Genomic DNA, 27,985 nt, shown 5'->3' with positions numbered 1-27,985 from the left:
CGCCGCCCGCCCGCCGGCGCCCGCGCAGGCCCGGCCGCGGCCCAGGTAAGAGCCCGCGGCCCCCCCGCGGCGAGGCCTCTCGCTCCGCCGCGCGCCGCCGTCCAGTCAGGGGTCCCTGCGGAGCGTCAGGACGTTACGGCGGGGGGAGGGGAGCGGGGGAGGGGCGGCGGCGCGCGGCGGGCGTCACGGGCGTCACGGGCGTCACGGGCCCGCGTCAGGCGGCGTCGGCGGCGGCGTCCGCCTCCATCTTGCCGGAAGGCGGCGGCCGGGCGGCGGGCATGGCCCTCGGGCTGGGCGCGGACCCCGGCCCCGGGGGGACCGTGCGACCGCCCCGCTTCCGCCGGCCGGCGGGGGCCGCGTCCATGTGCCCCTCCCCCGCGGCGGGACCCACACCCGCGTGCCCCTCCCCCGCGGCGGGAGCCGCGTCCACGCGGGCCCCCCTCCCCCACGGCGGGAGCCGCGTCCATACGCCCCCACCGGGAGCCACGTCCGCGCGGCGCCTCCGGCGGGCCCTGGGTGGGGGTCCCGGGCGGGAGCCGCGCGGCTCGGCCGGCGGGCGGCGGGCTGCTGGGCGGGGGCCCTCCCCGGGAGCCCCCTGCGCGCGGGGCGGGCGCGTTGCGAGGAGCAGCGCGGGGACCCCAGCCCTGCCCTGCACCTCGGCGGCCTGGAGCACGCGGTGCACCTTCCAGCACCTTCTGTGGGGGCCGTGGCCACGCCCGCCCGAGGCTCCCCGGGACTCCGCTGCCCCGCCCCGTCCGCGAGCCCGCCCTTGGGCCATCGTGCACCTGCCGTGCACCTGCCGAGCGCTCCAGGGCTCCCGTGGGACGCGGCCCCGGCCCCCTGGGTGCGCCCCGCCCTGGGCGCTGGGTCACCGGGAGCTGCGCCCGCCGTGTGCGAGGCGCGAGTCAGCCAGGCGTACAGCCCCGAGCCCAGAGCGGGCGCCCTGCCCTGGGGTCCCGGAGCCCGAGGACCTGCCCCATGGGGGCGCGGGGCGCAAGCGGCGCTTCCCTGCGCGCCGGCCCTGGAGCCCTGCTCGGGTCAGGCTGGGGTCAGGCGCCCGAAGTAACCCGGTTGGTGCCTGAGCTGAGAAGGGAGGCCGCTTGGCCGGGCGCCCCCCCCCCCCCCCCCGCGGGCCGACCCCCCGGAACCCGGGACTTCATGTGCGAGCCGTGTGAACTTCCACAAAGTCGGCAACTCATTAAAAACGTTTGAAACCCTGCGAGAGGGATCCCTGGGTGGCGCAGCGGTTTGGCGCCTGCCTTTGGCCCAGGGCGCGATCCTGGAGACCCGGGATCGAATCCCACGTCGGGCTCCCGGTGCATGGGGCCCGCTTCTCCCTGTCCTTCTGCCTGTGTCTCTGCCTCTCTCTCTCCATATCATAAATAAAAAAAAGACTGTTTCTGTTTATAAAAACAAACAAACAAACAAAAAAAAAACCCTGCGAGGATCTGAGAACCGGTGCCCGTGGGCGGCTGTTGCGGCCTCCGCTGCGCTCCTTGCGTTTTTACCGAAGGGAAGCACGTTCCTGACCTTGCAAGCCCCGTGGGAAGCCAGAGCTGAACCGCGCGCGCCCACCGCGCACTAGCGCTTTTGTCTAGTATTCACGTACCATCGCCCCGGAGGGCCCCCGGGAAAGTAACAGTATCTCCTTCGCCCGAACGTTACATGGAGCCTGGGTGGGCTCGCAGGACCCCGAGCTGCGGGGGGAACCCGGGGGGAGCCCGCGCTCTTCCCTGCGGGCCTCGCTCCGCGGCTGAGCATCATTGTATCAAGGCCTTGAGTTCTGTGAAGTAACTTTCCTCCGGGTTGTTCTGAAAACTTAATACAGTTGCCACCGGAGAGGCAGGAGCTCACTTGTGTGCATTTTCACCCCGTCTTGCTCTGGGTGGGCGCAGCTGCTGTAGGGAGGACCCCGCCTTCCTGCCGCGTGGAGGGGGCGTTCGTGGCCCCACGGAGCTCACCCACTGAAAGCAGGGCTCCCTGCTGGTGAGAGCTAAACCGGTTCAATGTTACTTTGAGTACAATAAAGATTAACAAATTTATTGTTTTTAAAAGTTCTTTTTTTTTTAATTTATTTATGATAGTCATACAGAGAGAGAGAGAGGCAGAGACACAGGCAGAGGGAGAAGCAGGCTCCATGCACCGGGAGCCCGACGTGGGACTCGATCCCGGGTCTCCAGGATCGCGCCCTGGGCCAAAGGCAGGCGCCAAACCGCTGTGCCACCCAGGGATCCCTAATTAGTAATCTCTACATCCTCCGTGGGGCTCAGACTCAAAATCCTGAGACCGAGAGACTGGGCCAGCCGGGTGCCCCAGAAGTACGATTTTACAGTAGACTTTGACTCATGTTCGTTTAGAGGTTTTGGTTTTACCGCTTAGACTTAGGACACAGCAGCTCTACTTTAGAAATGGGCAGTGCGTCCGTCAGCGCCAGTGACTTCATCGTGCAGCTTTCCTGGTTTAAGGCGTCTGAGCACAGGCTTCAGGTCCCTGGAGGCCCTGCCATGGGACCTCATGGCAGAGGACCCGGTCTCTCGCCATCAGCATCTCCCGCCCAGTGGTGCGTGTTTGACCGAGGCGCAGTCTGCACGCATCGTAACTACCCAAAATCTGGGGTTTGCGTCACATTCTTCTCGGTGCTTATGTTCTGTGATATCACGTGGGCACCATCACGGCGTCCTGCGGTGACTGTCACTGCCTCTCGCCCTCAGAGCCCCTGCAGCCGCTCATCTGACCGTGTCCCCCGTGTCGCCTCCCCAGACTGGCTCCTCTTACTTAGCGGTGTGCAGTTAAGCTTCCTCCATGTCTTTTTCTGTCTTCGTAGCCCGTTTGTCGCTGTCCCTGGATGATGTTCCGTCGTGTGGAGCATAAACACCCGTTTATCCCCTCACCTGTTGAAGGACTCGGTTCCCGGTCTGCTTAGAGCCGCTCCGCCAGCCGAGCCGCCAGCCGAGCCGCCAGCCGAGCCCTGCCCCGGCCCCGGCACGCGGCACACCTGGCTGGCCTGGGCGCCTTGGAAGCCCTAGCAGACCACGAGTGCTTTTGCTCTCGAGCCGTCGTATGCTCATAAGAGGAAAACGGTTCAGTGTGTACTGGCCCAGATCTGACCGTCCCAGGTACTCTGTCTCCGTCCCCGACGGGACAGGCTTCCTCTCCTTTCTGGCGGAAGAACGTCCCCTCGTGCCTCCTTTGGAACAGGTCTCCGCGTGACCAGTTCTACTTTTCCTTCCCCTGAGAACGTCTTTATTTCTGTAGGACGTCTTCACTCTCGAATCCTGGGCGGACAGCTCTGTTCCCCCAGCACCTTCTGGATGCTCCTGCCCCCTGGCCTGCTGGTTTCCGGCCAGGGCTCTGGGCCCCTTGGCTTCTTGTTGGGAATGTGGTGTGTTCCGTTTGGCGGCTGCCTTTGAAATGTTCTTACTTTCTCTTTGATTTTCAGCAATTTGTTAGGATCTAGGCATGGAGCTGTTTGAGGTTTGCTGAGCGGCTTGAGTGTGTAAGTTTGTACCTTTCATTAGATTTGGAAAGTGCTCAGCTATCATTTCTTCGAAACACGCTTCTTCGGCTTCACACTGTCTTCGTCCCTCCTGGGACCCCAGGGACACAGCCGTCCGCCTCTCTACCACGTTCACTCAGCCCTGCTCATTTTGTTCGTGCACCTTTGTCTGTTGTTCAGTTTGGATGATGCACTGGGCTGTGTTCATTTCATTGTTCTACGTCCATCTTCTCCCATCTCTTTTCTGTTATTGAGTCCTTTCAGTGAATTTTTTATTTTCATACACACACACACACACACACACATTCTCAGATTTCCATTTGGCTGTAGGTCCTGTTCCTGTGCTGAGACTTTTTATCTTTCCACTTGTTTCAAGACGTCTGGCTTTGTCCCTGAAGCATGGTACACCAGCTGCTTTAAAGTCTCTGACGATTCATTTCAGAGTGGGCTTTTCTTGATTTTTTTTTTTTTCTTGAGAATTGGCCAGACTTTCCTGCTTTTTATGTCAGAAAAGTTTGGATTATATTCTGGGTGCTTTGAATATCGTATTTTGAAGCTCTGGGTCTTGTTTAAATCTCAGAGTGTAGACATTTCTGTCCTAGCAGGAAGGCAGCCTGGTTAGGCTCAGGCCGCAGGTTTGGAGCTCCTGCCATGGGCATGGTCATTACGTCAGCTCCGTCTTCAGAGCCCGTGTGGTGCTCTTTGGAACTGACCAGTAGGGTGAGTTCTCCAAACCTTTGGTTTGCCATTTAGGGTCTGGACCCCCATAGACAGTTCTGGGGTGGTGACCCAGGCACCCTTTCCATACCTCCCTGCTCTGCACAGTCTCCGCCATATTTTCTGACCCCAGGGCCCCCTTTCTCTGGCTAGAAACCTTGGTGTTCGTGTGTCCTCTGTGCCGTGACACCTCAGCACAAGGTCTGCCTCGGGTGAGTGTCAACTGGAGGGCAATGGGATCCGCCAGTCGGTGGACCCGTGTGCCTCTAGTCCCTCAGAGTTCTAGGTGCCTGCTGGGCTCCTGCCATCACAGGGATTTAGCAGGGATCGAGGCTTGCTAGAAGGCAGAGCCAGTAAAAGCAAAAATAATAATAAAAGGGCGTTTCCTCCTCTTCTGTCTGGTGTGGGTTTTCCTTCCAGCTCTGCAGACCGGAGCCTGTACTCGTCTCCATATGCTTACTGTGCACGGTCCTGCAATGCGGGCTGCCTCTGCGCGGAGGCCACGGGACTCGCCTCCGGAGGAGTCTGCTTGGGTCCTGGGGTCCTTTTTTTTTTTTTAATTTTTTATTTATTTATGATAGTCACAGAGAGAGAGAGAGGCAGAGACACAGGCAGAAGGAGAAGCAGGCTCCATGCACCGGGAGCCCGACGTGGGATTCGATCCCGGGTCTCCAGGATCGCGCCCTGGGCCAAAGGCAGGCGCCAAACCGCTGCGCCACCCAGGGATCCCGGGTCCTGGGGTCCTGCTCTGTCCCCTGCTACATAACCACTGAGTTTTGGGCCCACGTGCGGCAGCTCTGTGTTTCACTTGGGGGTTTTAACTCTTCTAGTGGCAAAGATGGGTGGGCTGTATTTATTCCATCTTCACCAGAACCAGCAGCCCCGGGATAGTCCTCTGTCATTTGTGTCAGGAGGGAGCAGGCTCGGACTGAAGGGCGGGCCTGGGAGGTACGGAGGCGCAGGTGCTGGGAGCTCTGTTGTGCCTAACAGAGGCTCGCTGAGACCCTGCGCCCTGCCTTGTGGTTTCTCTAGGGCTTGGGACCCTGGCGGAGTGACACTCCTGGTTCCGGTGTCATCTTCGCTGAGCCATGGCAACCCCGGATGTGAGTGTCCACATGGAGGAGGTGGTGGTGGTGACCACACCAGACACTGCAGTGGACGGGAGCGGCGTGGAGGAGGTGAAGACTGTGCTGGTGACGACCAACCTGGCTCCTCACGGGTGAGATGGGGCCTCTGTCCTGTGAGGGTGTCCTGGGCATGGCATAAGGGGACGCGGCAGGAGTTTCCCTTACTTAAATGTTCTAAACTGGAGTCGAATGTCCATGTCAGTAGAGAGCGTGAAGGAAAAATAGGAACATCACATCATCCAGGAAGCAAAGATAACACTTCATCTTTGCCTTTTTCTCCCACGTGAAACGTGGTCACGTCGTTTATATTTCTAAAGACACATGGTAATTTCTTTTTTCGTAAGAGGGACAGCGGGAACAATTGGGGACTGTTTTTTCAAAATGAAGTTGAAAAGTCAGTGATTTTCTTGACATTCTTCACAAAAACTGAATTTTTTTCTTCCTCATCCCTTGTAATAGAGGTGCACGTGGAATATTAGCTGAAGGGGCGCTTGGATGGCTCAGTCAGTTGAGGACTTGTTCGACCCTTGATTGCAGCTCGGGTCATGGCCTCAGGGTCATCATATTGAGCCCTGAGCCGAGCTCCATGCTGGGCATGGACCCTGCTTGAGGTTACCCCCCCATATTCCCTCTCTCCCTCTCTCTCTCTTTTTCTCTCTCTCAAATAATATATATATATATATATATACACACACACACACACACGTCAGTTGGCTAAAATGTCCACATTTGACTTCATGAATCTGCCAGCCTGTGGGGGCAGAATGGTTCCTGCCTGTGCAGCGCCCACTACCTCTGCCCTCTCTGGAAGGGCTGACATAAGAGGTGACCCTGCGCAGGGGGCCTGCGTCCCCTTGTGCTTCCTGCGCAGAGGGATTTAGGCTGGGGTGGTGTTCTTGTCTCGTCTTTCTGCATGGGGCACGTTCACACCGATCTCAGCACATCCGTGCAGCGGCGGGAAGCTTTTGCCTTTTCTCCGTCTGACGGAACTTTCAAGAGGAAGGTACTAGACCAGGACCCGCCCTCAGCACTGGTCCCTGTCGCTGGCCTAGAGGGCGCTTGGGTTTTCTTTCCTCCTTGTGTAGCTAACTTGGAGTTGCCGTGTGGCTCCAGGCGCCTGGACTCTTCCTGCCTCATTTCCGCACTTTGGAGCTGTGCCCTCCCATGGAGGCCTTTTATTTTATTTTTTTTTAACTTTTTTAAAAAATATTTTCTTTATTCATGAGAGACACAGAGAAAGGCAGAGGGAGAAGCAGACTCCATGCAGGGAGCCCAATGTGGGACTCGATCCTGGGACTCCAGGATCGCGCCCTGGGCTGAAGTCAGGCTCTAAACCGCTGAGCCCCTCCCAGCTGTCCCCCTCGGAGGCCTTTTAACCCGCCTTCCTGCAGGCAGCATGGAGGAGGGCTTGGCTCCTGCTAGGCCCCTGGGTTTGACAGACCGGATGCTCAGCTGCGTCACCGTGGCAGGAAACGCAGGGCCTTCCAATTGGATTTCCCACCGAAGTTGTCTTGCGTTCATTGTCTATGCCCCTGCTGTGGGCAGCTATCCAGGTTGCAACCCCAACATGTCCCTCCCCGCCAGGGGGCGGCACCCAAGCGCCCTCCCTTGGATTTGGGACGGCCTGTGGGGGATGATTCACCATGTCAGGAGTAAGTTGCCCCCCGCCCCCTCCCCCTGCCTGCCTGGTGCCCTGGATGCTGTGAGGAGCCCTGATCCACAGCCATTCTCCTGGAGGTACTCTGGTCCTGGTCAAGCCCAGCTTTGCGACCCCCCCATCAGGTGCCTGACCCAGCAGGGAGGAGTCCTGGGTGGATCTAGCCCCACATTAGAGTCTCCTGAGTGGCCCCGATACTGTGGCTGCTGCTGTGGGGTGACACCATTCTGCCCTTTTGTCCGGGGCTGCCAGTGTAAGCGCGTCTGGGTCTGTCTCCTTGGGCTGCTCAGACTCCCCAGACAAGGCGTTTCACCAGCTCTGGCTGCCATAACAAAGTACCACAGACGGGACGGTCTGCACTAAATAAACTTACCTGCTTGTGGTTCGGGAGGCCGGGAAGTCAAAGATCAGCCGCTGGCAGGGTTTGGGTTCTGGCGAGGACTCTCCCTGGCTTGCAGGGACAGCTTCTCACCATGTCCCCATATGGTGGGGAGAGAGTTTCCTCCCTTCCCCTTCTTACAAGGTCACAGTCCTGTTGCATTAGGGCCCACCCTTAGGACCTCATTTAACCTGAATTACTTGCTAATGGCCGTTTCTCCACATTGGGGAGTCATCCTGGGGATCGGGCATCAGCAGAGGAATTTGGGGGAGGACGCAGTTCAGTCGCAGGCAACACACTTTCACCCTTTTCCTGGGTGGTGACTGTCAACTGCTGTTGGTGTTTTAGGGGCTGGGCTGGGGGCAGGCAGGGTCTCACTGTCCAGGATGCTTGGATTTTCCCCGTGCCCCTCCCCACCCCTGGTGCTTGAGGCCCTATCAGTGGGAGGCCTCCTTTCTCCTTCTAGGGTCTTGTGCAGGTGAGGCTGGGACTGGGATAGAGCTGCTCTGTCGTCCCTTACTCTTGCTGCCAAAGGCAGCCGGTGCCCAAGCCTCTGGATGTGGAGTGTCTGTCTCATGTTTATTTCCTATTTAACTGGGAAGTTTGCAATAGGTTCTTAAAAATTAATAACAAATTATTATTATGAAATATGTGGTAGAAAATTAGGAAATATTGTTGAGCAAAGACTAAAGCAGGTTGTGTTGCCACCACCTGGAGATTGCTGCCGCCAGCACCCTGGAGCAGGCCCTCCAGGTGTCCTGCTTGGAAGCGAAGGCACAAGTCTTTCTTTCTCTAAGCCTTTTTGTTACTCGGTATAGTAGTGCACGTGGAGAAAGCAGAGGCGAAGGCAATGTTTCCAGCACCCCTGAGCCCCCGCAGGCTCCCTTCCAGTCCTGCAGATGAGCTTGATCAAGCTGTATTGTGCTTTTTGTTCTGGTTTTGTGTTAATCAGTGGTCTCCACTTTTCTACGTTGACATGTTTTCATCTCTCCTCCATTTCTGCTCATCGTGGGTTCTTTGAGGTCGACCCTCAAAGGCTGGGAGGCAGGCTGCTGTGGACAGTGCCCTAAAAATTCTCGAAGCCCTTTGGCCATCAAGCGAATCCTTGACATGGTCTTTATCCTGAGGCCATTTCTCACCTTGAAGTCTTTTGCCAGGTGGGAAGCTGGAGACGTGAAGCAGCTGGACTCCCGTGTTCCCGGTAAATTCTGCACCCCACAGGATCACTGTCTCCCTTTTTCACACATGATTGTTTCTGCTCTGAGAAGCTCCTTGTTCCCTTCTGCCTTCTGCCCGAGATCTTCCTTGAGAGAGCCACACACAAGTCCATTAGGATCTTTTCCACTTTCTCTGTGACTGTGGCTTACGTTTTGCCAGTTTTTCCTCTACTGTATGGTGCAGGATCCTTTTCCAAGCCTGCCGCAGCCGCTCCCGTCCCCAGCCTACCCCTGCTCACCATCTCTGTGCTTCCTCCCAGGATTTTGTGACAGCTGTACCATTTCTGGTACAGTTTCTTTGTTAGGTTTGCTGCATGGCCTCCCCACGCTCAGGGGCTTAATTGGAAACGGTGGCCGGCCAGGCAGTGGTTCTGGCCGAGGCTGGTACTGCTGGGCCCAGCCAGATGGTCTAGTGTGCCCGCCCTCACTAACTGGAAGGGCAGAAGCGCTCTGCTCGTGGCTCTCACCCTCCAGCACCGCTTCCTGGCTGCCTTCATAATGGAAGGTTCCAGTAGTAGGCATGGGAGCTGCAAGACCTACTGGGGCCTGGCTGTATCCCATGGTCCTGGAGCCAGGGTACTGAGGCACTGCCCATGTTGGTCGGTCATTTATGGAGGAAAGGAGAGGCTGTGTGTGCCTTCTCCCTGGGAAACAAAACCCCATGCTGGGGTGGGGGCAAGATTATCTTAAAGGACCCAAGGATATTTCTCTTCTTTGTCTATGAGAAATCTTGCTTACTGTCCCAGTATTTGGAAGCAGAGATTCCCTCTTGCTGTGTGTTTAACAAAAAGGGTGGAGTGAAGAAGCCAGTTAACCTCGTTGTGGGTGCTGATTTCTTTTCTGGCTGGGTATTCGGGGGAGAGCTTGGGAATGTTCCTCATTCGTGAAAGCCGGCTAGGCCTGCCTCCCACCCACTGCTTTGCCATGGCGATGGGCATGCGTGGCCCAGGCTGGGAAGAAGAGAGTAGCATTTTGTAGATAGCCAGCAGTTCCTATAAACATTTGATTTAAGTGGACATTTTTCAAATAAAATTTGAATAACAAATGCCAGTTAATTGGCTTGTCCTAAGAGCAGGGGGGGGTTTGATCTTTGGTGTGTGTGGTGGGCAGGCACAGAGGGAGGTGCAGTTGGGGGTCTGCCCCTCGTGTCTGCCTTCCTGGATGGCCCTTTGGTCAAGGGCGGGGCCTGAGGGCTGGGTGTCCCCAGGGTGGTCCCCGTGGATGGCTTACTGCCTCTGTGCACAGACCCATGGTGAGGCCAGGCTCTGGCTCTTGGTTGGCACTTCCCTGTGTCCCACTCCTGACTCACTTTTCTTAGGGGCTCTCCTGTGTAAAGGGGCGTGCCCCAGCTTCGTCATTACCCTTTTCACTTCCACCTTATGGCTGGGAAAGACACTTTCCCTCTGAGTCCGTGCACCATTGTTGGAGTTCCGATGTTCGCCCTTGGTAGTATTCTTCATGGAGGAGTCGCTCCTGGAAGGCCCCGAAGACCAGATTCCAAGTTTGCCTTTCTTGTCAGCTCTCACTTCTGACCTGGCTGGAGGTGGAGACTGGGAAAGTGGGCCTGGCCTGGGCAGCCATCCTTGGTGCTGCAGGGTTGTGGAGCTACTGCCGCAGGAGCAGTCGTCAGCGGGCAGGGGAGGGGATGTTGCCGTCAGAGGCCACACTGAGCTGTGCGTCTGCTCGGTGTGCAGGAGGAGCGCCTCTGAAGGATCAAAGGAGGGTGCAGGGAGGTGGTCTGACCCTGGGGGAGGAAGGAGGGATGGGAGGATTTGGGTGGGAAGAGCCTCAGACCCAGCGTGCTCTGAGAGGTCTGGCCGGGTCCTGGACGCTGACAGAGACCGTGAGAGGAGCCACGGCTCGTGTGGTTTGCTGGGGAAGTGAATGGCTGCCCGTGAGCCATTCCTGACTGGGCCTTTGTGTGTGACCACACCTTTTCCCACAGAGAAGTGCACGGATGCCCTCAGTGGTCATGAGGGGATACACCTGGTGAGCCTCGTCCAGGCCCCAGACCAGTTTTCCCCATGGTGCTTGGCAGGTGTGAGGGCACCTTATCTGTTGGGTTAGTCCCTACAAGTGCGTGTCTGGGTCAGAGGGGTGTAGCATCTTGCTGCCTGCCTGCCAGGCCCCACCGTCTCCGGCTCGAGTGTGCTGGACATGGCTCAGGGGCTCTGCCCTAGGTCTTGGGCCGTTGTCCTCAAGGGTTGTCATGTCAATCCTAGGGCTCCTTAGGTAACGTCAGAAACAAGCTGTCTTTCTTGTGCTACCATATGCCTGTCCCTCAATTCTCTCTTTTATTTTTTATTTTTGTTTTTTTTTTAATTCTCTCTTTTAAAAAGAAATTGTTCATGGTGTTTTTCCTTCATACAGAAAATTCTTATTTTTATTTTATTATTTTACTTTGTTTTGTTTTTGCTTGGGCACAGTATGCTTTATTGGTGGTACATGACAAGAAGACTCCCTACTGGCCTCCCTCCCCTTCTTCAGGGGGTCTGGGATAGAAACCGTTTGGCAGTCAGGAGATTCTCTGTGTGTTGGGAGGAGTCGGGCAAGGACATCCTAGCAGCTGAGGGCCTCTCTCTTCTTGGTCTCGCTGGGGCTCATGGTCAAGGGGGCTCTTACTCCTTGGCCATGCAGACCATAACATCCACCAGCCAGTTGCTGTAGCCAAATTCACGGTCATACCTGGAAATGAGCTTAACAAAGTGGTCATTGAGGGCAGTGCCCACCCCAGCGTCGAAGGTGGAAGAGTGGATGTCACTGTACAGTCGCAGGAAACAACCTGGTCCTCATGTAGCCCAAGATGCCCTCGAGGAGGCCCTCTAGTGCCTGCTTCAGCATCCTTGTTGATGTCATCATATTTGGCAGGTGGCGGGTCAGACACATTGGGGGTGGGGACATGGAAGGCCAGGCCAGTGAGCTTCCCATTCAGCTCAGGGATGACCTTGCCTGTACCCTTGGCAGCACCAGTAGAAGCAGGGATGATGGTTCTGGGCAGCCCCTGGATCACCATGCTACACCTTCCCGGAGGGGCTGTCCACAGGCTTCTGGGTGGCAGTGATGGCAGGGACTGTGGCCATGAGTCCCTCCACGATGCTGAAGTTGTCACGGATGACCTTGGCCAGAGGGGCCAAGCAGCTGGTGGTGCAGGAGGCATGGCTCACAGCCTTGAGGGAGCTGTCCTACTTCTCATGGTTCAAGCCCATCACAAACATGGGGGCTTTAGCAAAAGAGGTAGAGATGATGACCCTCTCAGCTCCACCCTTCAGGTGAGTGCCAGCTTTCTCCATGGTGGTGAAGACCCCAGTGGACTTCACAACATACTCAGCACCAGCATCACCCTGTTTGATGTTGGCGGGATCTCGCTCCTGGGAGAAGGAGATGGGCTTCCCATTGATAACACGTTTCCCATTCTCGGCCTTGTCTGTGCCATGGAATTTGCCGTGAGTGGAGTCCTACTGGAACATGTGGGCCATGTGGTTGAGGCCAATGAAGGGGTCATTGATGGCGACAGTGTCCACTTTGTCGGAGTTAAAAGCAGCCCTGGTGACCAGGTGTCCAGTATGACCAAATCTGTTTACTGTGACCTTCACCATCGTGTCTCAGGGACATGGCTGGCACTGCGCCAGAAGATGCGGCTATCTGTCAAACAGGGAGGAGCAGAGAGCCTTATTTTTACCTTTTTTTTTTTAAGATTTTGTTTATTTATTCATGAGAGAGAGAGGCAGACACAGGCAGAGGAAGAAGCAGGCTCCATGCAGGGAGCCCGATGTGGGACTCGATCCCAGGACTCCAGGGTCACGCCCTGGGCCAAAGGCAGGCACTAAACTGCTGAACTACCCAGGCGTCCCTATTTTTACTTTTTAAGGAAAACTTACGTCTTTTATTTCTGGGTTTTGTATTATTACTATTATTTTTTTGAGAGAGCACACACTGCCCTCGTGAACAGGTGGGGAGGAAGGGGGGGGGCGGGGAGAATCTCCAGCAGACCCCCCACTGAGCACAGAGCCCTGAGATCATGACCTTAGCCAAAATCAAGAGTTGGATATTAACCTGCTGCACCACCCAAGTGCCCTGGATTTTTGTATTAAGAAAACTTTTTACCACTGTTAATTTCTTTTTTTCCTTTTGACACTGTTGTGGTTTAGTTTTTACCTTTATTTTTTACTCCTATGTAATTTGTTTTGGTACAACATGAGGTTAGGCCTTGGGTATTTTTTTCCCTTTCCTAATATTTTATATTTTTTGTTAGTTTCTGTAACCATTTGAAATCATAATAGCAGGTGGAGGGAGGGGCAGGGGGAGGAGGAGAGTCCCAAGCAGATGCCACGCTCAGCACAGAGCCTGACTCTGGGCTCCATCTTCTGACCCTGAGGTCATGACCTGAGCTGAAATCAAGAGTCAGACACTTAACTGAGCCCCTCAGGTACCCTGAAATAAAAAACTTTGTTAAAGAAAGAGGAGGGGGTTTTAAATTGCCATGTAAGTGCCATTGTCTCCACAGACGTGCTGTGGGCACTGGAGACCCTCAGGGAGACGCCGGGTGGACGGCAGCACCGGGACTGTCCCCGCAAGGTCCCCGATCTGCACGGCCGGTGCTGGCCCCCGGGCCGCATCAGGAGGGGGCTGCATGTGGGAAGAAGGGCGCGCCAGGCAGGTCGGGGCGAGCTGATATGTCCCTCCCTCCTAGGGGCGAGCTGGCGGAGGACAGCATGGAGACTGAAAATGCGGCTGCGGCCGCGGCGGCTGCGTTCACGGCGTCCTCGCAGCTCAAGGAGGCTGTGTTAGGTAGGGAGCCTGCCTTCCCGCTCGGTGCCTCTGCGGGCGGCTCAGACGCGCTTTCCCCTGGATGGTCCCCGGGGCCTGGGGTGTGGGGGGCCTCCTGCTGGCTCTTGCCCCGGGTGCAGCGAGGGTGGTGCAGCGAGGGTGGTGCGGGCTCAGGCCCCAGGGTCCTCCCAGGTGTGGCCTGCTGGCATCTGCAGGGGGGCTCAGCCCTTCCCCGTGGCGGGCCGAACCCCCCCTCTCCGTGGTTGTAAGACCACAGTGAATGCTCACGGCCTCGGAACTCCTCAGAATAGAAACGACAAGCTTCTCTAGAATTATTCAAAACAAAGCTTGATTTTATTTCCTTAAGTGGTTCTTCCATTGAACTGTATTTTAATTATGCTAACATTATTATCATAAGATTGATTTTTGTGGTTTTATCTGAAACTCTAACCTGAGACTAAGGAGTAATGTTCTGCTCACCTGCGCCCTATCTTAGTCCCTCCTGGATCTTAATTTCTGGTGTCTGGTTGGCAGCTATGTCGGTGCTTTTGCTGAAGGAAGTACTTGGGAAAGGTTGTAACTGGTTTTGTTTTTACCCTTTCCCTATCACCACACCTTGTGAGAAGTGAAGGTGGCTGAAGAAGAGGAGAGCCTGGAGGCTGAAATCGTGTACCCCATTACCTGCGGAGACAGCAGAGCCAACCTGATTTGGAGGAAGTTTGTGTGCCCGGGCATCAATGTGAAGTGTGTTCAGGTGAGGCTTCTGTATAACCAGAGTGCAGACCTGTGTGCCAGGACTACAGGGGAGGGAGGCCCTCGTGGTGCCACACCCTTGAGACCAGCAATGTCAGACTTCGGTCCAAGGGGGGCATGACCTGTGCAGGGGAGTGCAGAAGGCAGGGGTCAGCTGTGTTTGGGAGAACAGAGGAGCCAGGGGTAAGCCTTCAGGGATGGACACTGTTGCTGAGGGCCGCAGGGGAAAGCATCAGATGTCGATTCCTTTTTCTGGAATGCAGCTGTGGGAAGAGGCTAGGGAGGTAGCCCTGGTCATGTGGGGGGTGGCCACAGTCACCAAGTTGGGAGCTACTTGTTTTGGTAGATTGAATGAGGTGTATGCTTTGGAAAGACTCATTTAATAGCCATGAGTAAGGTGAATGCGAGAGGTATTCTTTTTCTGCCATGTTAGATTGAGTGCCCAGACTGGCCTTATGCTAAAAACAGCCCAAAAAGCTGGTTAAGATACTTTACTAAAGCATCTTTTAGATGCTTCCATGAGCTGGCAAAAATGGATGAAATACTCAAGCCAGGGGCCCGAGTAACGGGGTTTGGAGAAGGCCGAGTGCCACCTCCAGCTTTGGCCTGCAGAGCCTTCATCGGCCCCCCACTTTCTCAGCCTCACAGGGCTAGAGTTGAGAAGGTGAAGCCAGGGCTTCCCTGAACTGTGTGGTTGTAAGGCTCTTACTTGTAAGGTCTCTCCCCTCAGTGTCAGGTGGACCCCTAACCTCAGATTGTCAGCCCCAGCCCCATCCTGTCCCCTGGGACAGGGAACCAACCGCCTGCCACCCATCTTAGCACTGAGGGAAAGAGGCACCCTCTTGAGGATTTGCATGGGAGCCTGATGGTCTGAAAATCCTAAGTGTTTAGTTGTAAGCAGTTCCTGGCAGACAGTTCCTGCAGGAGCCTGACAAGCATATGAAAAGACCTTTTGGAGGATCTCATCTTTGTCACAGGTTTTCAGTAATGTCACCAGACAGAGTTTCAAGGAAGAACCAGCTCACTGTGTAAAACAAGCAGAAACACTGAGCATGTGAGGAGACCAAACACCCAAGTGCACAAACCACAAGATAGGAGACTCATAATGCTGCAGACATTGGGATTTTTAGACAGGAAACATAAAAGAATTATATGTTTAATTTATCTCAAGATTAAAGTTTGACGTAAAAGCATAAGCGTATTTAGAAGAACAAACTAGGAATGAAAAATAGAACACTTTGTGGATAGGTGCAGATTAGACACGGTTGAAGGGAGAGTTCACGAACCGGAAGGTAGGAGTAAAGTAGTGTTTATTACTGTGTATTTCCTGCTGTTTCTATCAAATAGAAGCAAAGCTTCTTACATTGGAAAGTCAAGTCCTGTAGAGGTGGAAGAAGTGAAGCTGACTGGTGAGAGCTGGTTGGGGAGCACGATGTTCTCTAGGCTCAAAATATCCCCCATCAATTAGGTATTAACCGTAGAGGAAAGGGGCACCTGGGGGCTCAGTGGTTGAGCATCTGCCTTCAGCTCAGGGCGTGACCCCGGGGTCCTGGGATCGAGTCCTACATAGGGCTCCCCACAAGGACCCTGCTTCTCCCTCTGCCTGTCTCTGTCTCTCTCTGTGTCTCTCATGAATAAATAAACAAAATATTTTTTAAAAAATTGTAGAGGAGGGGCAGCCCGGGTGACGCATTGGTTTAGCGCCACCTTCAGCCCAGGGCCTGATCCTGGAGACCCGGGATCGAGTCCCACGTCAGGCTCCCTGCATGGAGCCTGCTTCTCCCTCTGCCTGTGTCTCTGCCTCTCTCTCTGTGTGTCTATCATGAATAAAAAAAAAAAAAAAAAAAAAAAGTTAAAAAAAATTGTAGAGGAAAAACAGCAGCTCTGCAGGGGAAGCCTGGCAGGTAGCTCCTCAACCAAGTGATAACAGTGGTGTCAGGGCAGACCTCCGTCACGGCTCTCCTGATTGAATAGGCGGGAATTCTGTAGCATTCCCACAAGGAAGGCACAGCCTGACTCTTCTCATGAGAAGACTTGAGGGACAGTCAAGAAATTCACTTGGCATGCTTCAGAAATGTCCAGGTCAGGAAGATGAAGGTGGAGTCTTCGGGGAGCAGGTGTGGCGTGCAGGCTGGGCTGAGTCCTGCTTCAGAGACCCATTGCTCCAAAGGCTGTTGTCGGGGCAGCTCACAGGTTCTGCATGTGGCCTGTTGATGAGATAATACAGACTAATGGTGATTTCCTGAGTTTGAGCACTGTGGTTCCACAGCTGAACCTTTTCCTCAGGAAGTAGACTGTGGCAGAGTTCCCGAAAGTGTCCTAGCAGCCGGAGGACAATGGAGCTGTGTCCTGTGCTGACAGAGGAGAGCTGCACGTGGCGGAATCATCTTTAGACCTGGGGGGGATGCAGACATTTCAGACAGAACTGTGGTGGCCACTAGCAGGTCCTCACTGCAGGGTGTTCCAGGAAGTGTTCTTGCGGCAGATAGGAGTGTTAGGTACTGAAGGCGTGCAGAGCAAAGGAAGTGGAAATGTGTGGGTGAGCCAAAGTGTGAGTGAGTCTGTAGCTCTGACAACATGTCTTAGGAAGACTCCAGACCAGATAAAACACGCGGCACCTGGCAATGGGGTCAGTTAGCTCTGGACGCTGATAGTCCACGTAGGCCCTGCACCCGCCCTGAGAGTCGAGCATGACATGCCAACTACTGGAGAAAACTCTGGAACTCCAAGAGTGGTGCTCAGCCCAGATGGTGGCAGGAGAGGAGAGGAGGCAGCGTGTGGACGCAGGGAAGTGGATGGAAGCACGAGACTCCAGACAGATGGAGCAGTTGGGTTCAGCTGTGGCAGGCCAGGGACCGAGGCACAGATGGTGTCACGTGGGGTGGGGGAGGGACAGACACTGTCACACTAGCTGGGGGGGACAGACTGGAGTTGTGTCTGGTGGGGGAACACTGATTGTGTCACGTCTAGGGAGTGGGGTGTGGGAGGTATTGGCAGAGGCTGGGCCCAGGGTGAGTGTCCTGCTGGTTGCGCAGGGGCCAGAGGGGTGTCCACCTCCGCTGCCTGGGCTCACAGCCCATCTCCTCGACCCTCGAGTGAGGGGTCGAGTGGCTTTGTGAACTCCGTGAGAGGGTGTGTGTAGGTGGTCAGGATGTTAGGAAAATGACTCCCATCTGCAGGGGTCCCCAGGCTGCTTGCACTTGCTCTGACCTCAGTCTGCTGGAGGTACCAGTGCTCGGTGCTCCGTGCTCCCAGCAGGGTACGCTACACGATCCCACACCGCCCAGGGCCCTGGAGGAGGCCTCCTGGGAAGGGGAGGCCCAGCGGCACTTGTGTTGCTGCTTCTGCTGAGTCCCAGTGACTCATCTCTTTCCTGTCTATAGTGTTATTTTGATTCTTAAGTTCCAACAATTGCTTGTTTTTCACGATCGAGTGGGTTTGGGTAAAACTGGCCCCAAAACCCTGACATTGAAATGGATGTTTGTGCGTCAGGGCCAGAGATGCCTGCTGTGAGAGGGTGCTGCGGTGGGTCGGGTGGGGTGAAGGGGACAAATCACAGCTTACCCTGTGCACGTCCTGTGTTAGATGTCACATACGTGAGTATTTAATGGAATGAGTGGGTTTGCTGAGTCCCAGCTGGAGGGAGAGAGCGTCTTGCTGTTCTGAGTGGTGTCACCTCAGCTCTCCCTGGCTCAGACGTACCATCTGTTTCTCGAGGCAGCACCAGGTGCTGGGCTCCCTCCCCGGGCTTGGGGGCAGTGCCGGCCACAGGTCCCCATGCCAGCCCCCGTGCGGAGGGCCAGGTCTTATTTTGCCTGAAGTGTTCTTTTCCCATGGTCAGGGTTGCCACTGGTTGAACCCGAAACATCAGAGAGGAGAAGCCTGCTGCTCTTGGAGCCAGGCCGTGGCACTCTGCCCTGCCACCCCGCACTGCTCTCCCGGGCTGGGCAAGCGGGAGAGGTGGGTCGCATGTGCGTCCTGACCCAGCTGTGCTTCCCTCCTCAGTATGACGAGCATGTGATCAGCCCAAAGGAGTTTGTGCACCTGGCTGGCAAGTCCACCCTGAAGGACTGGAAGAGGGCCATCCGGATGAACGGCATCATGCTCAGGTGGGCGTCTGCGAGAGCGAGCCCTCCGCAGTGGAGTGCAAGTGACCGCGCCAGGTGTCCTTCTATGGCTTTTTTGTTGGTTTTTAATAAGATGAGGCACATTCTGAACAGGAGAGCTGACCGTGTCCCCTGCAGCGCAGCTGACCCAGCTGACCGCACCTGCCACGGCCCTGCAGGCATGTGGTCTCATTCTGATGTCCTCACACGGCCTCCCTTTGCATCCTGCATCTCCCACCGCAGCCACTAAACCCAGGGGTGCCTGGGCAGGGGCCTAGGTCTCTCACCTGGGGTGGGGTGGTGTGTCTGGCCACTTGTCCCTTCCTGGCACGGCCGGTCTGCCTGCTGAGGGTCTCACCCAGACTACGTCTAGTTTGCTGGCCACACATCCGTCTTCTGGACATTCTCCACCTTTTGTGGCAATACTGCTTTCAGGGTACAGGACAGTGGGTCCCAGAGGGCCTTAGTCTAGATCCCTGACCTTTCCTGTCATCAGGTCAGGGGTGCTGGGTTGGTGCCCCGTCTCTGGCTGCTGATGGTGGTGTCCTCTTGGTCAGGTGCCCACTTACTCCTCATAGATCTCGTTTTCCCTTTGAGATTAATCAGGAATTTGTAGAAAGGTTGGGGCTGGCTCTCCGCTCCCTTGCCGACATGAAATCCCAGAATAGAGACGGATTTGTGCCTCTGTCTCTCCACGGGCAGCGTCCATCCCAAGGGTCCTGTCGCTTGTTTTCCTGGGCTGATTCTCAAGCCGATGTGAAGGCCATGTCTGCTCTGCTAGCCCTCCCTGGGTGTGTGTGACCTGTCCCCAGTGGCCTTCTGTCCCTTTCCCGTCACTCGTGAAACAGGAATGGTGATGCCCCTTCTGAGAAGCCTGAGGACAGACTAGGCTTTTAAGTTCACACGCCCAGAATGTCAGTCCCAGTCTTCACGTTTTCGGATTTCCTGCTTTGGTGGTAACAACTCACCCCTCCTGGTGAAGCAGAGGGCACCTCTCTCTGGTGGTCCCCACCCCACCCCTGTGTTCACTCCGTGGCCCCCCCTGCCGGCCAGTCCAGAGATGGCTGCTGTTTCTGATGGTGTCTGGCAAGGCTGGACCGGGTCACTTTGCTGCTAAAGGGGCTGCTCTCCTCTATGTGGTTATTCCCGGGAGATGTGGCTTTGTGCTGTCCTTGGGTGTGGGTTTGCTGCCCAGAGGAGTGCCTACGGCCCTGTGGTGAGGCCTGGGTCTCGGTCCTGTTCACTGTCACCGTGAACCACAGCCTGGGCTTGAAGTGGCCAGATGCCCACGGCCAGAGACCCAGCCGGCCTGCTGATACCTGTGCTTCTAGAGCATGCTTGGCACCCTTGCAGTTGGCTGGGTCCCATCCTGCCGTGCTCATGGCTCCTAAGCCCCACCCATTAAACGTGCTCCTGACTTTCTAGAAAGTGTTTTGGTGGCTTAGCTGTGAGAAGGCAACTGGCTGTTTCCTTGGAGGAGCACGCAGGGGAGGTGCACTGTGGGTCAGCTGCTCACCTGGAGGTCAGTGCAGGCACACCGTGCAGAGGCCCCATCAAGCCCCCCGACCCTGTCACAGGTTGAGGGGGGTGAGTTGAGGTGTTCCCAGGGTTAAACCCAGGCCCTCCAGGGATCCCTGGGTGGCGCAGCGGTTTGGTGCCTGCCTTTGGCCCAGGGCACGATCCTGGAGACCCGGGATCGAGTCCCACGTCGGGCTCCCGGTGCATGGAGCCTGCTTCTCCCTCTGCCTATGTCTCTGCCTCTCTCTCTCTGATTTATTTAATCATAAATTAAAAAAAAAAAAAAAACCCAGGCCCTCCAGAGAGGCTGTAATAAAGGGCCTCCCTGGGAGGGTGATCCTGGCAGGTGAGGGACGTGCCGTGCCCCCTGCTGCAGTCGAGGATGGGAAACGAGCCACCTTGAGTGTGTAGCCAGAAGCCAGAGGCACCAGCACCGTCCTGTGTTGCTGTACACACAGGGCCGGGCTGCTCCGGAGGGTTTCTCATCCCCCTCTGCCTCACGGTCACCTTGTGGGTGCGCCGTCAGGCTCTTCTGTTAGCCGGGGGTCTGCTCACCTGCGGCTGGCAGGCGGCGGAACATCCCCGGAGGGCTCAGGGCGTGACCAGCATCCCTGGGACAACTGCCTGCCAGCACCCTCCTTTGTCCTGGCCACCAGCCATGTGATTGCGGTCCCCATGGACTTCTGACTTGTGCTGGCAGCTGGAGGTCCCACACTGGCCTAGGGAGCCCTGGCTGGCGCTGTCACGGCCTGTCTGGAGCCCGAGGGGCACCCAGCTCCCGGCCCGTGGTTGGCCACTTTGCAGCTGCCACCTCCCCAGGGACCTGCCACCAGGCCAGCCCTTCCTTGCCCTGCCATCAGGACCTGAGGATGCTGGAGTGGGGGGAAGGGAGGGGAGCGAGGTACCTTGAGGTCCACCCGCACCCACTGGTTCTCTGGACGTGTCCTCCGTCCCTGGTCTCCTTTGCCACAGGAAGATCATGGACTCTGGGGAGCTGGACTTCTATCAGCACGACAAGGTCTGCTCCAACACCTGCCGCAGCACCAAGATCGATCTCTCAGGCGCCCGCGTGTCCCTGAGCAGCCCCACCTCGGCCGAGTACATTCCCCTCACACCTGCCACGGCTGATGGTACGTGCTGGCTTGGAGCCTTTGCTCTCACCGGGGCTTGAGCCTTCCCACTCCAGCTACAGCCATGGGGTGGGCCTTTGCACACCACTCGTGGAGCCTGGCCTCCCGCCCTGGTCCTGTGGTGTCCACCACCGCCACCTTCTTTGTGGAGAGTCTAGCTCGATTGTTATTGTCGTTGACAGGGAAGATTCGGGTACTTTTTCTTAGTCATTTTTAACGTAAACTGTTATAATTTGTGAGTAGAGAAGTGTAGAAGGAAGGTTAGTGCAGACGTCCAGTGACCATCACCAGCTCCGACTCACTCAGGGACGCCACCCATGTGGCGGACGTGGGCTCCTCTCAGCCCCGGGGCTGAGCTGTGTCGCAGGCCCGCGCTGCCTGTAGCACCCGGTGCTCAGCCCACGTGCTGGTACCTCCTGGCTTTCGGCTGACCTACCCTCCATATCCTTCCACGATGACGCCTGTGGCTGTGGCTGGTAGATGCGCATGTTCCCAGGAAGCCTTCCAGCTTTTAGAAAGAAATTCTTTTTAAAACTGCAGTTAGGGATCCCTGGGTGGCGCAGCGGTTTGGCGCCTGCCTTTGGCCCAGGGCGCGATCCTGGACACCCGGGATCGAATCCCACGTCGGGCTCCCGGTGCATGGAGCCTGCTTCTCCCTCTGCCTGTGTCTCTGCCTCTCTCTCTCTCTCTGTGTGACTATAATAAAAAAAACAACAACAACAACAACAAAAAAAAAACTGCAGTTAGAGGGACGCCTGGATGGCTCAGCGGTTTAGCACCTGCTTTTGGCCCAGGGCGTGGTTCCAGGGTCCCAGGATCGAGTCCCATGTTGGGCTCCCTGCGTGGAGCCTGCTCCCTCTGCCTTCTCTGCCTCTCTCTCTCTCTCTCTCTCTCTCTGTGTGTCTCTCATAAATAAATAAATAAAACCTTAAAAAAAAGTAAAAAATAAAACTGCAGTTAGAGCAAATTCGGTCCTTGGTCCTGCTGGTAACTTGGAGGTGGTGCATTTCCAGTGATGTCACCTGAACTAACCTGACTATACCTGTCAGTCCATGGGGCCAGGGACTGTCCTTGTCACTGGCCAGACGGTGGCCAGTGGAGGGGTCCTGGGAGGATGGGGGAGAGTCTCAGGCACAACAGCGAGGTTCCACCGTAGCCTCCAGCTCCGCTCCTGCACTCCGCCGGCACGGGCTGGCTGGCCGAACTTCAGAGCCCCTCCTGGAAACTCCAGGAACACAGTTGCCGGTAGTCAGACGAGCCGGCTGCTCTTTTGTCAGCTCTCCTCATCCGTTGGTTACAGTTTGCAGTGATGTGGGGCCTTGGGGCCTGGGCTTCTTTCTGGGCCAAAGCCCCAGGCTGGGGCCTGGTCTGGCTCCTTGGAAGGCACAGCGCAGTGTGGGGAGGGCCTGGGTCACCCCAAAGCCCTCTCTGCACCCCCAGTGGGCCGTAGCTTTCGTGAGAATAGGGCTGACACCGGGTTATGGGTCCAGACCCCCTGCTCCGCCATGAGAGTCCGCCTGGGACGACGGGTCTCCAGTCTCCAAGAAGGGACCAGGCTTTGAGCGCTCCAGTCAGCACTCACCACGTCCGGTGAAGGCCACATCAGGTTTAGGATTTAGCTCTTTGAACGCTGTCACGTCTCGACGGTCTGGACGAGGCTGTGTGTTCCTTTACTTAGCTACGTGCGGTCTGCTCAGCCAGAGTTCTCAGGGAACATCTTGCCAGTTGTGTAGTTAGTGAAAGATTTTGTGTCACCTAGACTATGGAGAAGATGTGTTTTTGCCCCGAATTATTCTAAGCACATAGCGTTTTTCAGCACGACGTCGTTGGTCGTAGGAGGCCCGTGTGAGGCTGGGGAGCTTACGCAGATGTTAGGCAGTCGCAGGCTTGTGCCTCAGCGGGGTCTGTGTGGAGCCAGGCCTCCATCAGAAGCAGCCTCAGCGGCCAGGTGCCCGCTGTGTCCGCAGCTGTGCGGGCACCAGAGCGGAACCGGGGCGTGAGCCTGAGCGGACGGCGTAGGTCCCTGATCTCGGGAGGCGGCGCTGGCACACGCGAGGTCAGGGCGCTGTGGACCTAGCGGAGGTCGCGGGGAAGGGGCAGTCCGGGTGCTGGCCTTGCGGTCCGAGGAGTGTGCGGGCAGGTTGGAAGCGCCTGGAGACGAGTGCAGTGGTGGGAATTTGTCGAGGCTGGTGGTGGCGTCAGGGAGACTCCGTTCTTTCTCCTTCATGTGTGTTTGATGATGTGTGCGGTTCAGAAGCTTAAAAATAGGTGTACCTCAGAGCTATGAACCTGTTGACTGCCCTGGTACACGTGTGCTTGTGGATTTTATAAAAACTGGTGCAAAGGGGCAGCCCTGGTGGCCCAGGGATTTAGCACCGCCTTCAGCCCAGGGCGTGATCCTGGGGATCCGGGATGGGTCCCGTGTCGGGCTCCCTGCATGGAGCCTGCTTCTCCCTCCTCCCTCTGCCTGTGTCTCTGCCTCTCGCTCTCTCTGTGTCTCTCGTGAATAAATAAAATCTTAAAAAAAAAAAATTGGTGCAAAGGAGAGCTTTAGAGCCCGTGTTGGGATGGTGGGTTGGGAGGGTTGCTCGCTGGCTGGCGAGGCTCACGGTGGCCGTGTCTGGGTTGCAGTGAACGGGTCTCCCGCCACCATCACCATAGAGACCTGTGAGGATCCTGGCGACTGGACCACGGCCATCGGAGGTACCAGTCCTTCTGGTTGGGCTGCTTGGGGGTGAGGGGCGGGATGTGCTGGGTGGCCCTGGGCAGGCTGCAGGCAGGCCTGGGGGGCTTCCCGGAGGAAGTGCCAGTGCGGCGGTGGAGCTCCACCCATGCAGACCTGTGCACGCTGGCCCCCAGCCCCAGGCCTCCTGGCAGCTCTGCTCCGGCCTGCGGCGAGAAGCCTGCCGTGGTTGCTTCTTCCTGCCCTCTGAGCCCCCCTGCCCCTCACAGACGACACGTTCTCCTTCTGGCGAGGCCTCAAGGACGCAGGCCTGCTGGACGAGGTCATACAGGAGTTCCACCAGGAGCTGATGGAGACCATGAAAGGCCTGCAGCAGCGGGTCCAGGACCCCCCCCTGCAGCTCCGAGGTGAGAGGCTCTGTGTGCCCGGCACCACCCTCCCCCCGCTCCCCGGCTGCCCCTCCTGCCCTGCCGTGCCCCTGTAGACTCAGGACCCGGCTGGGCCTGGTTCAGCTCTGGTGGCGGAAGGGGGCGGAGCAGAGGCAGGCGGCCGGCCCCCTGGGTCACTGTGTCCGCGGGACGTCTCTGTGGGGGCCGTTCTCACCGTGTGCTCGCGCCTTCAAGATGCCGTCCTCCTCAACAACATCGTGCAGAACTTCGGCATGCTGGACTTGGTGAAGAAGGTGCTGGCCAGCCACAAGTGCCAGATGGACCGCTCTCGGGAGCAGTACGCCCGAGACCTGGCAGGTACGTCGGGTGGCCAGGGCCTCCCTGGGCCCAGTGCTCCCGTGGCCGTCCCTGGTCACTGCCTGGTGGGACAGCTGCTCCTGAGAGAGCACAGGAGGCACAGTCTGGAGGGGGGAGGACCAGGAGAGCCTAGCCTAGCGCGTCTCACGGGGAAGCCAACACGCAGGGCCTAGGTGGCCCGCCCTCGGCTCCCCTGCGACTGTTTACAGGAGAAAAGTGGGAGAGGTGAGGCTGTGCCACTGGGGCCCCCAGAGTCACTCTCTGACGTGTGTGTTTCTCCTTCCTGGCGCTCCCAGGGCGCTCGTGTGCAGCAGATGGCTCACGTGTGTGGTTTTGACCTATTTTGTATCTTCATGCTTCACAAAAGCAACTTTCTGTGCAGATTCTAGAAAGATCAGAAAGTTAGAATGGGGAAGGTCTGTCCTCGTCTGGCAGCTTAGAGGCCGCCTTTGAGATGACATTTCTGCTTTCTCGGAGGGGCAGTCAGCACAGGCACCGCAGAGAGTGTCACTGGGGGGAGATGGGGTGGGACAGGGACAGAGCATCACTGGTCAGGGTACATGTGTTTCCCTCCCTGTGTCCGCACTGGCCTCTGTCCCCCCCCCCCACACCTGACTCCTCCTCCCCACAGTGATGCTCTGTCCCATGTCCCCCATCCGCCCATGCAGTGACGCTCTGTCCCCCATGTCCCCCTGTCCTTGCAGTGATGCTCTGTCCGTGTCCCCCCCCACAGTGACGCTCTGTCCCCCATGTCCCCCTGTCCCCACCGTGACGCTCTGTCCCATGTCCCCGTAGCCGCAGTGATGCTCTGTCCTGTGTCCCCCTCCCTGCAGTAACACTCTGTCCCGTGTCCCCCTGTCCCCACAGTGAAGCTCTGTCCCCCATGTCCCCCTGTTGCCGCAGTGATGCTCTGTCCCGTGTCCCCCCCACAGTGATGCTCTGTCCCCCCGCCCCTCCCAGTGACACTCTGCCCCTGTCCGCCCACAGCCCTAGAGCAGCAGTGTGACGAGCACCGCCGTCGGGCCAAGGAACTCAAGCACAAATCTCAGCACCTCAGCAACGTGCTCATGACGCTGACCCCCGTCTCCCTGCCACCCCCCACGAAGCGGCCCCGGCTGGCAAGGGCCACGTCAGGGCCGGCTGCCATCGCCTCGCAGGTGCTCACCCAGTCTGCCCAGATCGCCCTCAGCCCCGGCGTGCCCGTCTCCCAGCTGACTGGCGTGCCACTCGGCAAAGTGGTGTCCACCCTGCCGTCCCCCGTGCTGGGCAAGGGACCCCCCCAGGCTGCTTCCGCCAGCTCTCCAGCCTCGCCCCTGCTCGGGGGCTACACAGTGCTGGCCTCGTCGGGCACCACCTTTCCTAGCACCGTGGAGATCCACCCGGACGCGTCCAGCCTCACAGTCCTGAGCACAGCCGCCATGCAGGACGGCAGCACTGTGGTCAAGGTGGTGAGCCCCCTGCAGCTGCTCACCTTGCCGGGCCTGGGCCCCACCCTGCAGAACGTGGCCCAGGTGTCACCTGGGGGTAGCACCATCGTGACAGTGCCCACGGGGGCCGTCGAGAGTGCCGTGGCCGCCTCGGGGCCTGAGGAGCACACGGCCACCATTGAGGTGGCCGCCATGGCGGAGGGCCACGAGCACAAGTAGACGCTGGTGGAGGGCGAGGCCCCTCGTGGGCACAGGGCTGGCCGCCTCTCCTCAAGCCCCGGCCGGCCGGGAGCACGGCACCGCCGCCCCGCGGGTCACGTCGGGCTGAACCAAAGAGAGGGAACACCAAACAGACGGAAGAGAAAGGGATCGCCAGCGACAGGCCTGTGCGGTCAGCCTCCACCTCGAACTTCCTCCCCCTTTTCTTAGGAAATACATTCTTCCATCTGTTGCTTATTGATACTGTTTACACGTTGGGCCTGATGAGGAGCCAGGCAGAGAGGACGAGGAGGCACCGCCGGGGAGCAGGGCGCGGACCCCGTGGGTGCGAGGGGCCCCCGGGGGGGGGTATCACGAACACAAGTCTTGGGAACCGTCCCCAAGTGTGGAAACCCATGGATCCTATGGATTTGGTTTCTTCCCACAGTTTTCTGTAGGTTTAGCGGGTCCCGGCACCCTGATCTCCCGTCTCTGGAGCGGGCGCCGTGCTGCTGCAGGTCCACACGCGGCCCTGGGCAGGGGCGCCTGGGCACCCGGGGCTGGAGTGCCACCCCCAGGGCACCCGCCTGAGCAGAGGGCCCAGAGGCCCCAGCAGCTGAGTTTGCCGTCTGCCCACCTCCCTCCGCCCTGCAGGCGCTCGGGCCCCCCGGGGGGCCCCTGCACACGCGCCGTGGGTGTTTTTAAGTGAATTATTAGTAGGCTTCTAGGAAGAGTCAGATTTCTAGCATTTTCATCCTAAGCAATGCTGAGTGCCTAGGCTTCCTGCATCGCTCTGGGCTCCAGAGTGCTCAGTACGAGGCAGCTGTGGGCGCCGCCCCGGGGCGACTGCGCTGGTGGTTCCCGCTGCTCCGGCGGTGAGCACTCGCCCGGCGGGCCGCCCGGAGGAGGGTGGCGGTGACGGTGGTGCGCCCCTGCGGCTTTGGTTCCGGGGGTGCGGGTGCGAACACAGCAAGACAGGAACCGAGGAGGGGCTGCATGGGGCGAGGTGCTCCCGCCTTTGGGGAACTCGTCATCCACCCCGTGCTCAGCCTGCTGGCGGGGCCGCCGTGACAGCTTTAGCCCCTGGCCCTCCGGGACCCCCACCCAGGGGTGGAGGTGCACCCTGCTGGCTGGCGCTGGTGCCCGAGGGCGTGTGGGGTGGCAGTTGGGTGGTCTGGACCAGGGTCTGTCACGGCGGGGCCACCCGGGGGCCATGCGCAGGTCTGCTTGTGGACCCAGGAGGAAGAGCAGCAGGGGTCCCAGGGCCCGCCCGAGCCCTTGAGTGGACGTCCCCGCGGCCACGCTTCCCCTGGCGGCCAGTTCAGTTGCCTGCGGAAGACCCTTCTCTGCCGGAAGGGGAGGGGGCTCCAGCGCAGCCACTGCCCTACTTTGTGCTTCGAAGGGAACTGGGTTGTCTGTCTGTCCTTCCATCCCAGGTGCCCCACACCTCCCCGAGTCTCCCAGGCGCTCCTTCCTGTTTTCTTTCTGTCACATACTTGTTTGCCGTGGTCACGGGTCAGCTGGTTTCAGCACGGTGTTTACCTGCTGGTTACGGAGTCCCGATGCCTGTGGCAGCGTGACCGCGGGGTGGGCGCGTCCTGTCCTGTCCTGTGCGTCTGCACCAGCTCGGGCAGTGCGAGAAAGCACATCTTGCCCTTGGGGCCTTTGTCAAAGTCAGACAAGCGGCCCCTTTGAAGCCGCCGCCCCGCCGGCAGTCAGACCGCAGGGCTGGAGGGAAGTGCACATCCGAGCCATAGCACGGAAGCCGCAGCTTCAGAAATAACTGCAGCCCCTCCCTCCACCTGGGCGGGGGGCGGGGGGACACCTGTGCCTGGCAGGGCCCCGAGTCCCGGCTGTCGGGGGGCCGCGGGGGCCGCCTGCACCCCTCCAGTCCCCGGGCGGGACCGCGGGCTGCTTCTGGGGAGCAGGACTGGACTTGGTTTCTCTCACGGCTGCCGGCCCAGAGGCAGCCTGGGGAAGGGAAGCATCCGGGTTCTACTTTGTATGTTTTGCAAGTATCTGCTTGGTACTTTGATTTACAGTAAAAACATTTTTCGTAACGTG

At 57.9% G+C, this 27,985-nt stretch overlaps 1 protein-coding gene across 3 annotated transcripts; it reads left to right on the top strand.

Annotated features, from left to right (window-relative positions):
* Window positions 1–27,981, top strand: GMEB2 (glucocorticoid modulatory element binding protein 2). 3 transcript variants are annotated; one of them, XM_038572878.1, is made up of 10 exons: window positions 1–45; window positions 5,246–5,432; window positions 13,284–13,381; window positions 13,984–14,114; window positions 18,119–18,222; window positions 20,710–20,867; window positions 23,499–23,570; window positions 23,820–23,957; window positions 24,174–24,296; window positions 25,284–27,981. In XM_038572878.1, exons 2-10 carry the CDS (start codon window positions 5,302–5,304, stop codon window positions 25,940–25,942), a joined length of 1,614 nt encoding a protein of 537 aa, XP_038428806.1. In that variant the 5' UTR covers window positions 1–45; window positions 5,246–5,301; the 3' UTR covers window positions 25,943–27,981. The 3 variants fall into 3 exon arrangements, with proteins under 3 accessions (XP_038428806.1, XP_038428805.1, XP_038428807.1); XM_038572877.1 differs by lacking the exon at window positions 1–45 and adding an exon at window positions 2,257–4,425; XM_038572879.1 differs by lacking the exon at window positions 1–45 and adding an exon at window positions 2,258–4,425 and having other exon boundaries at window positions 13,987–14,114.
* The last annotated feature ends 4 nt before the right edge of the window (window positions 27,982–27,985 follow it).

This window comes from Canis lupus, chromosome 24 (genome assembly GCF_011100685.1).
Source record: "Canis lupus familiaris isolate Mischka breed German Shepherd chromosome 24, alternate assembly UU_Cfam_GSD_1.0, whole genome shotgun sequence".
In the NCBI taxonomy this organism is placed as follows: Eukaryota; Metazoa; Chordata; class Mammalia; order Carnivora; family Canidae; genus Canis; species Canis lupus.
This window is presented reverse-complemented; position numbering and strand designations above follow the sequence as displayed.

Coding starts and splice junctions, on each gene's coding strand:
- GMEB2 (XM_038572878.1), top strand. CDS start 5,302: ATGGCAACCCCGGATGTGAGTGTCCACATGGAGGAGGTGGTGGTGGTG. Junction 14,115..18,118: donor TCAATGTGAAGTGTGTTCAG/GTGAGGCTTCTG, acceptor TTCCCTCCTCAG/TATGACGAGCATGTGATCAG. Junction 23,571..23,819: donor CTGGACCACGGCCATCGGAG/GTACCAGTCCTT, acceptor TGCCCCTCACAG/ACGACACGTTCTCCTTCTGG.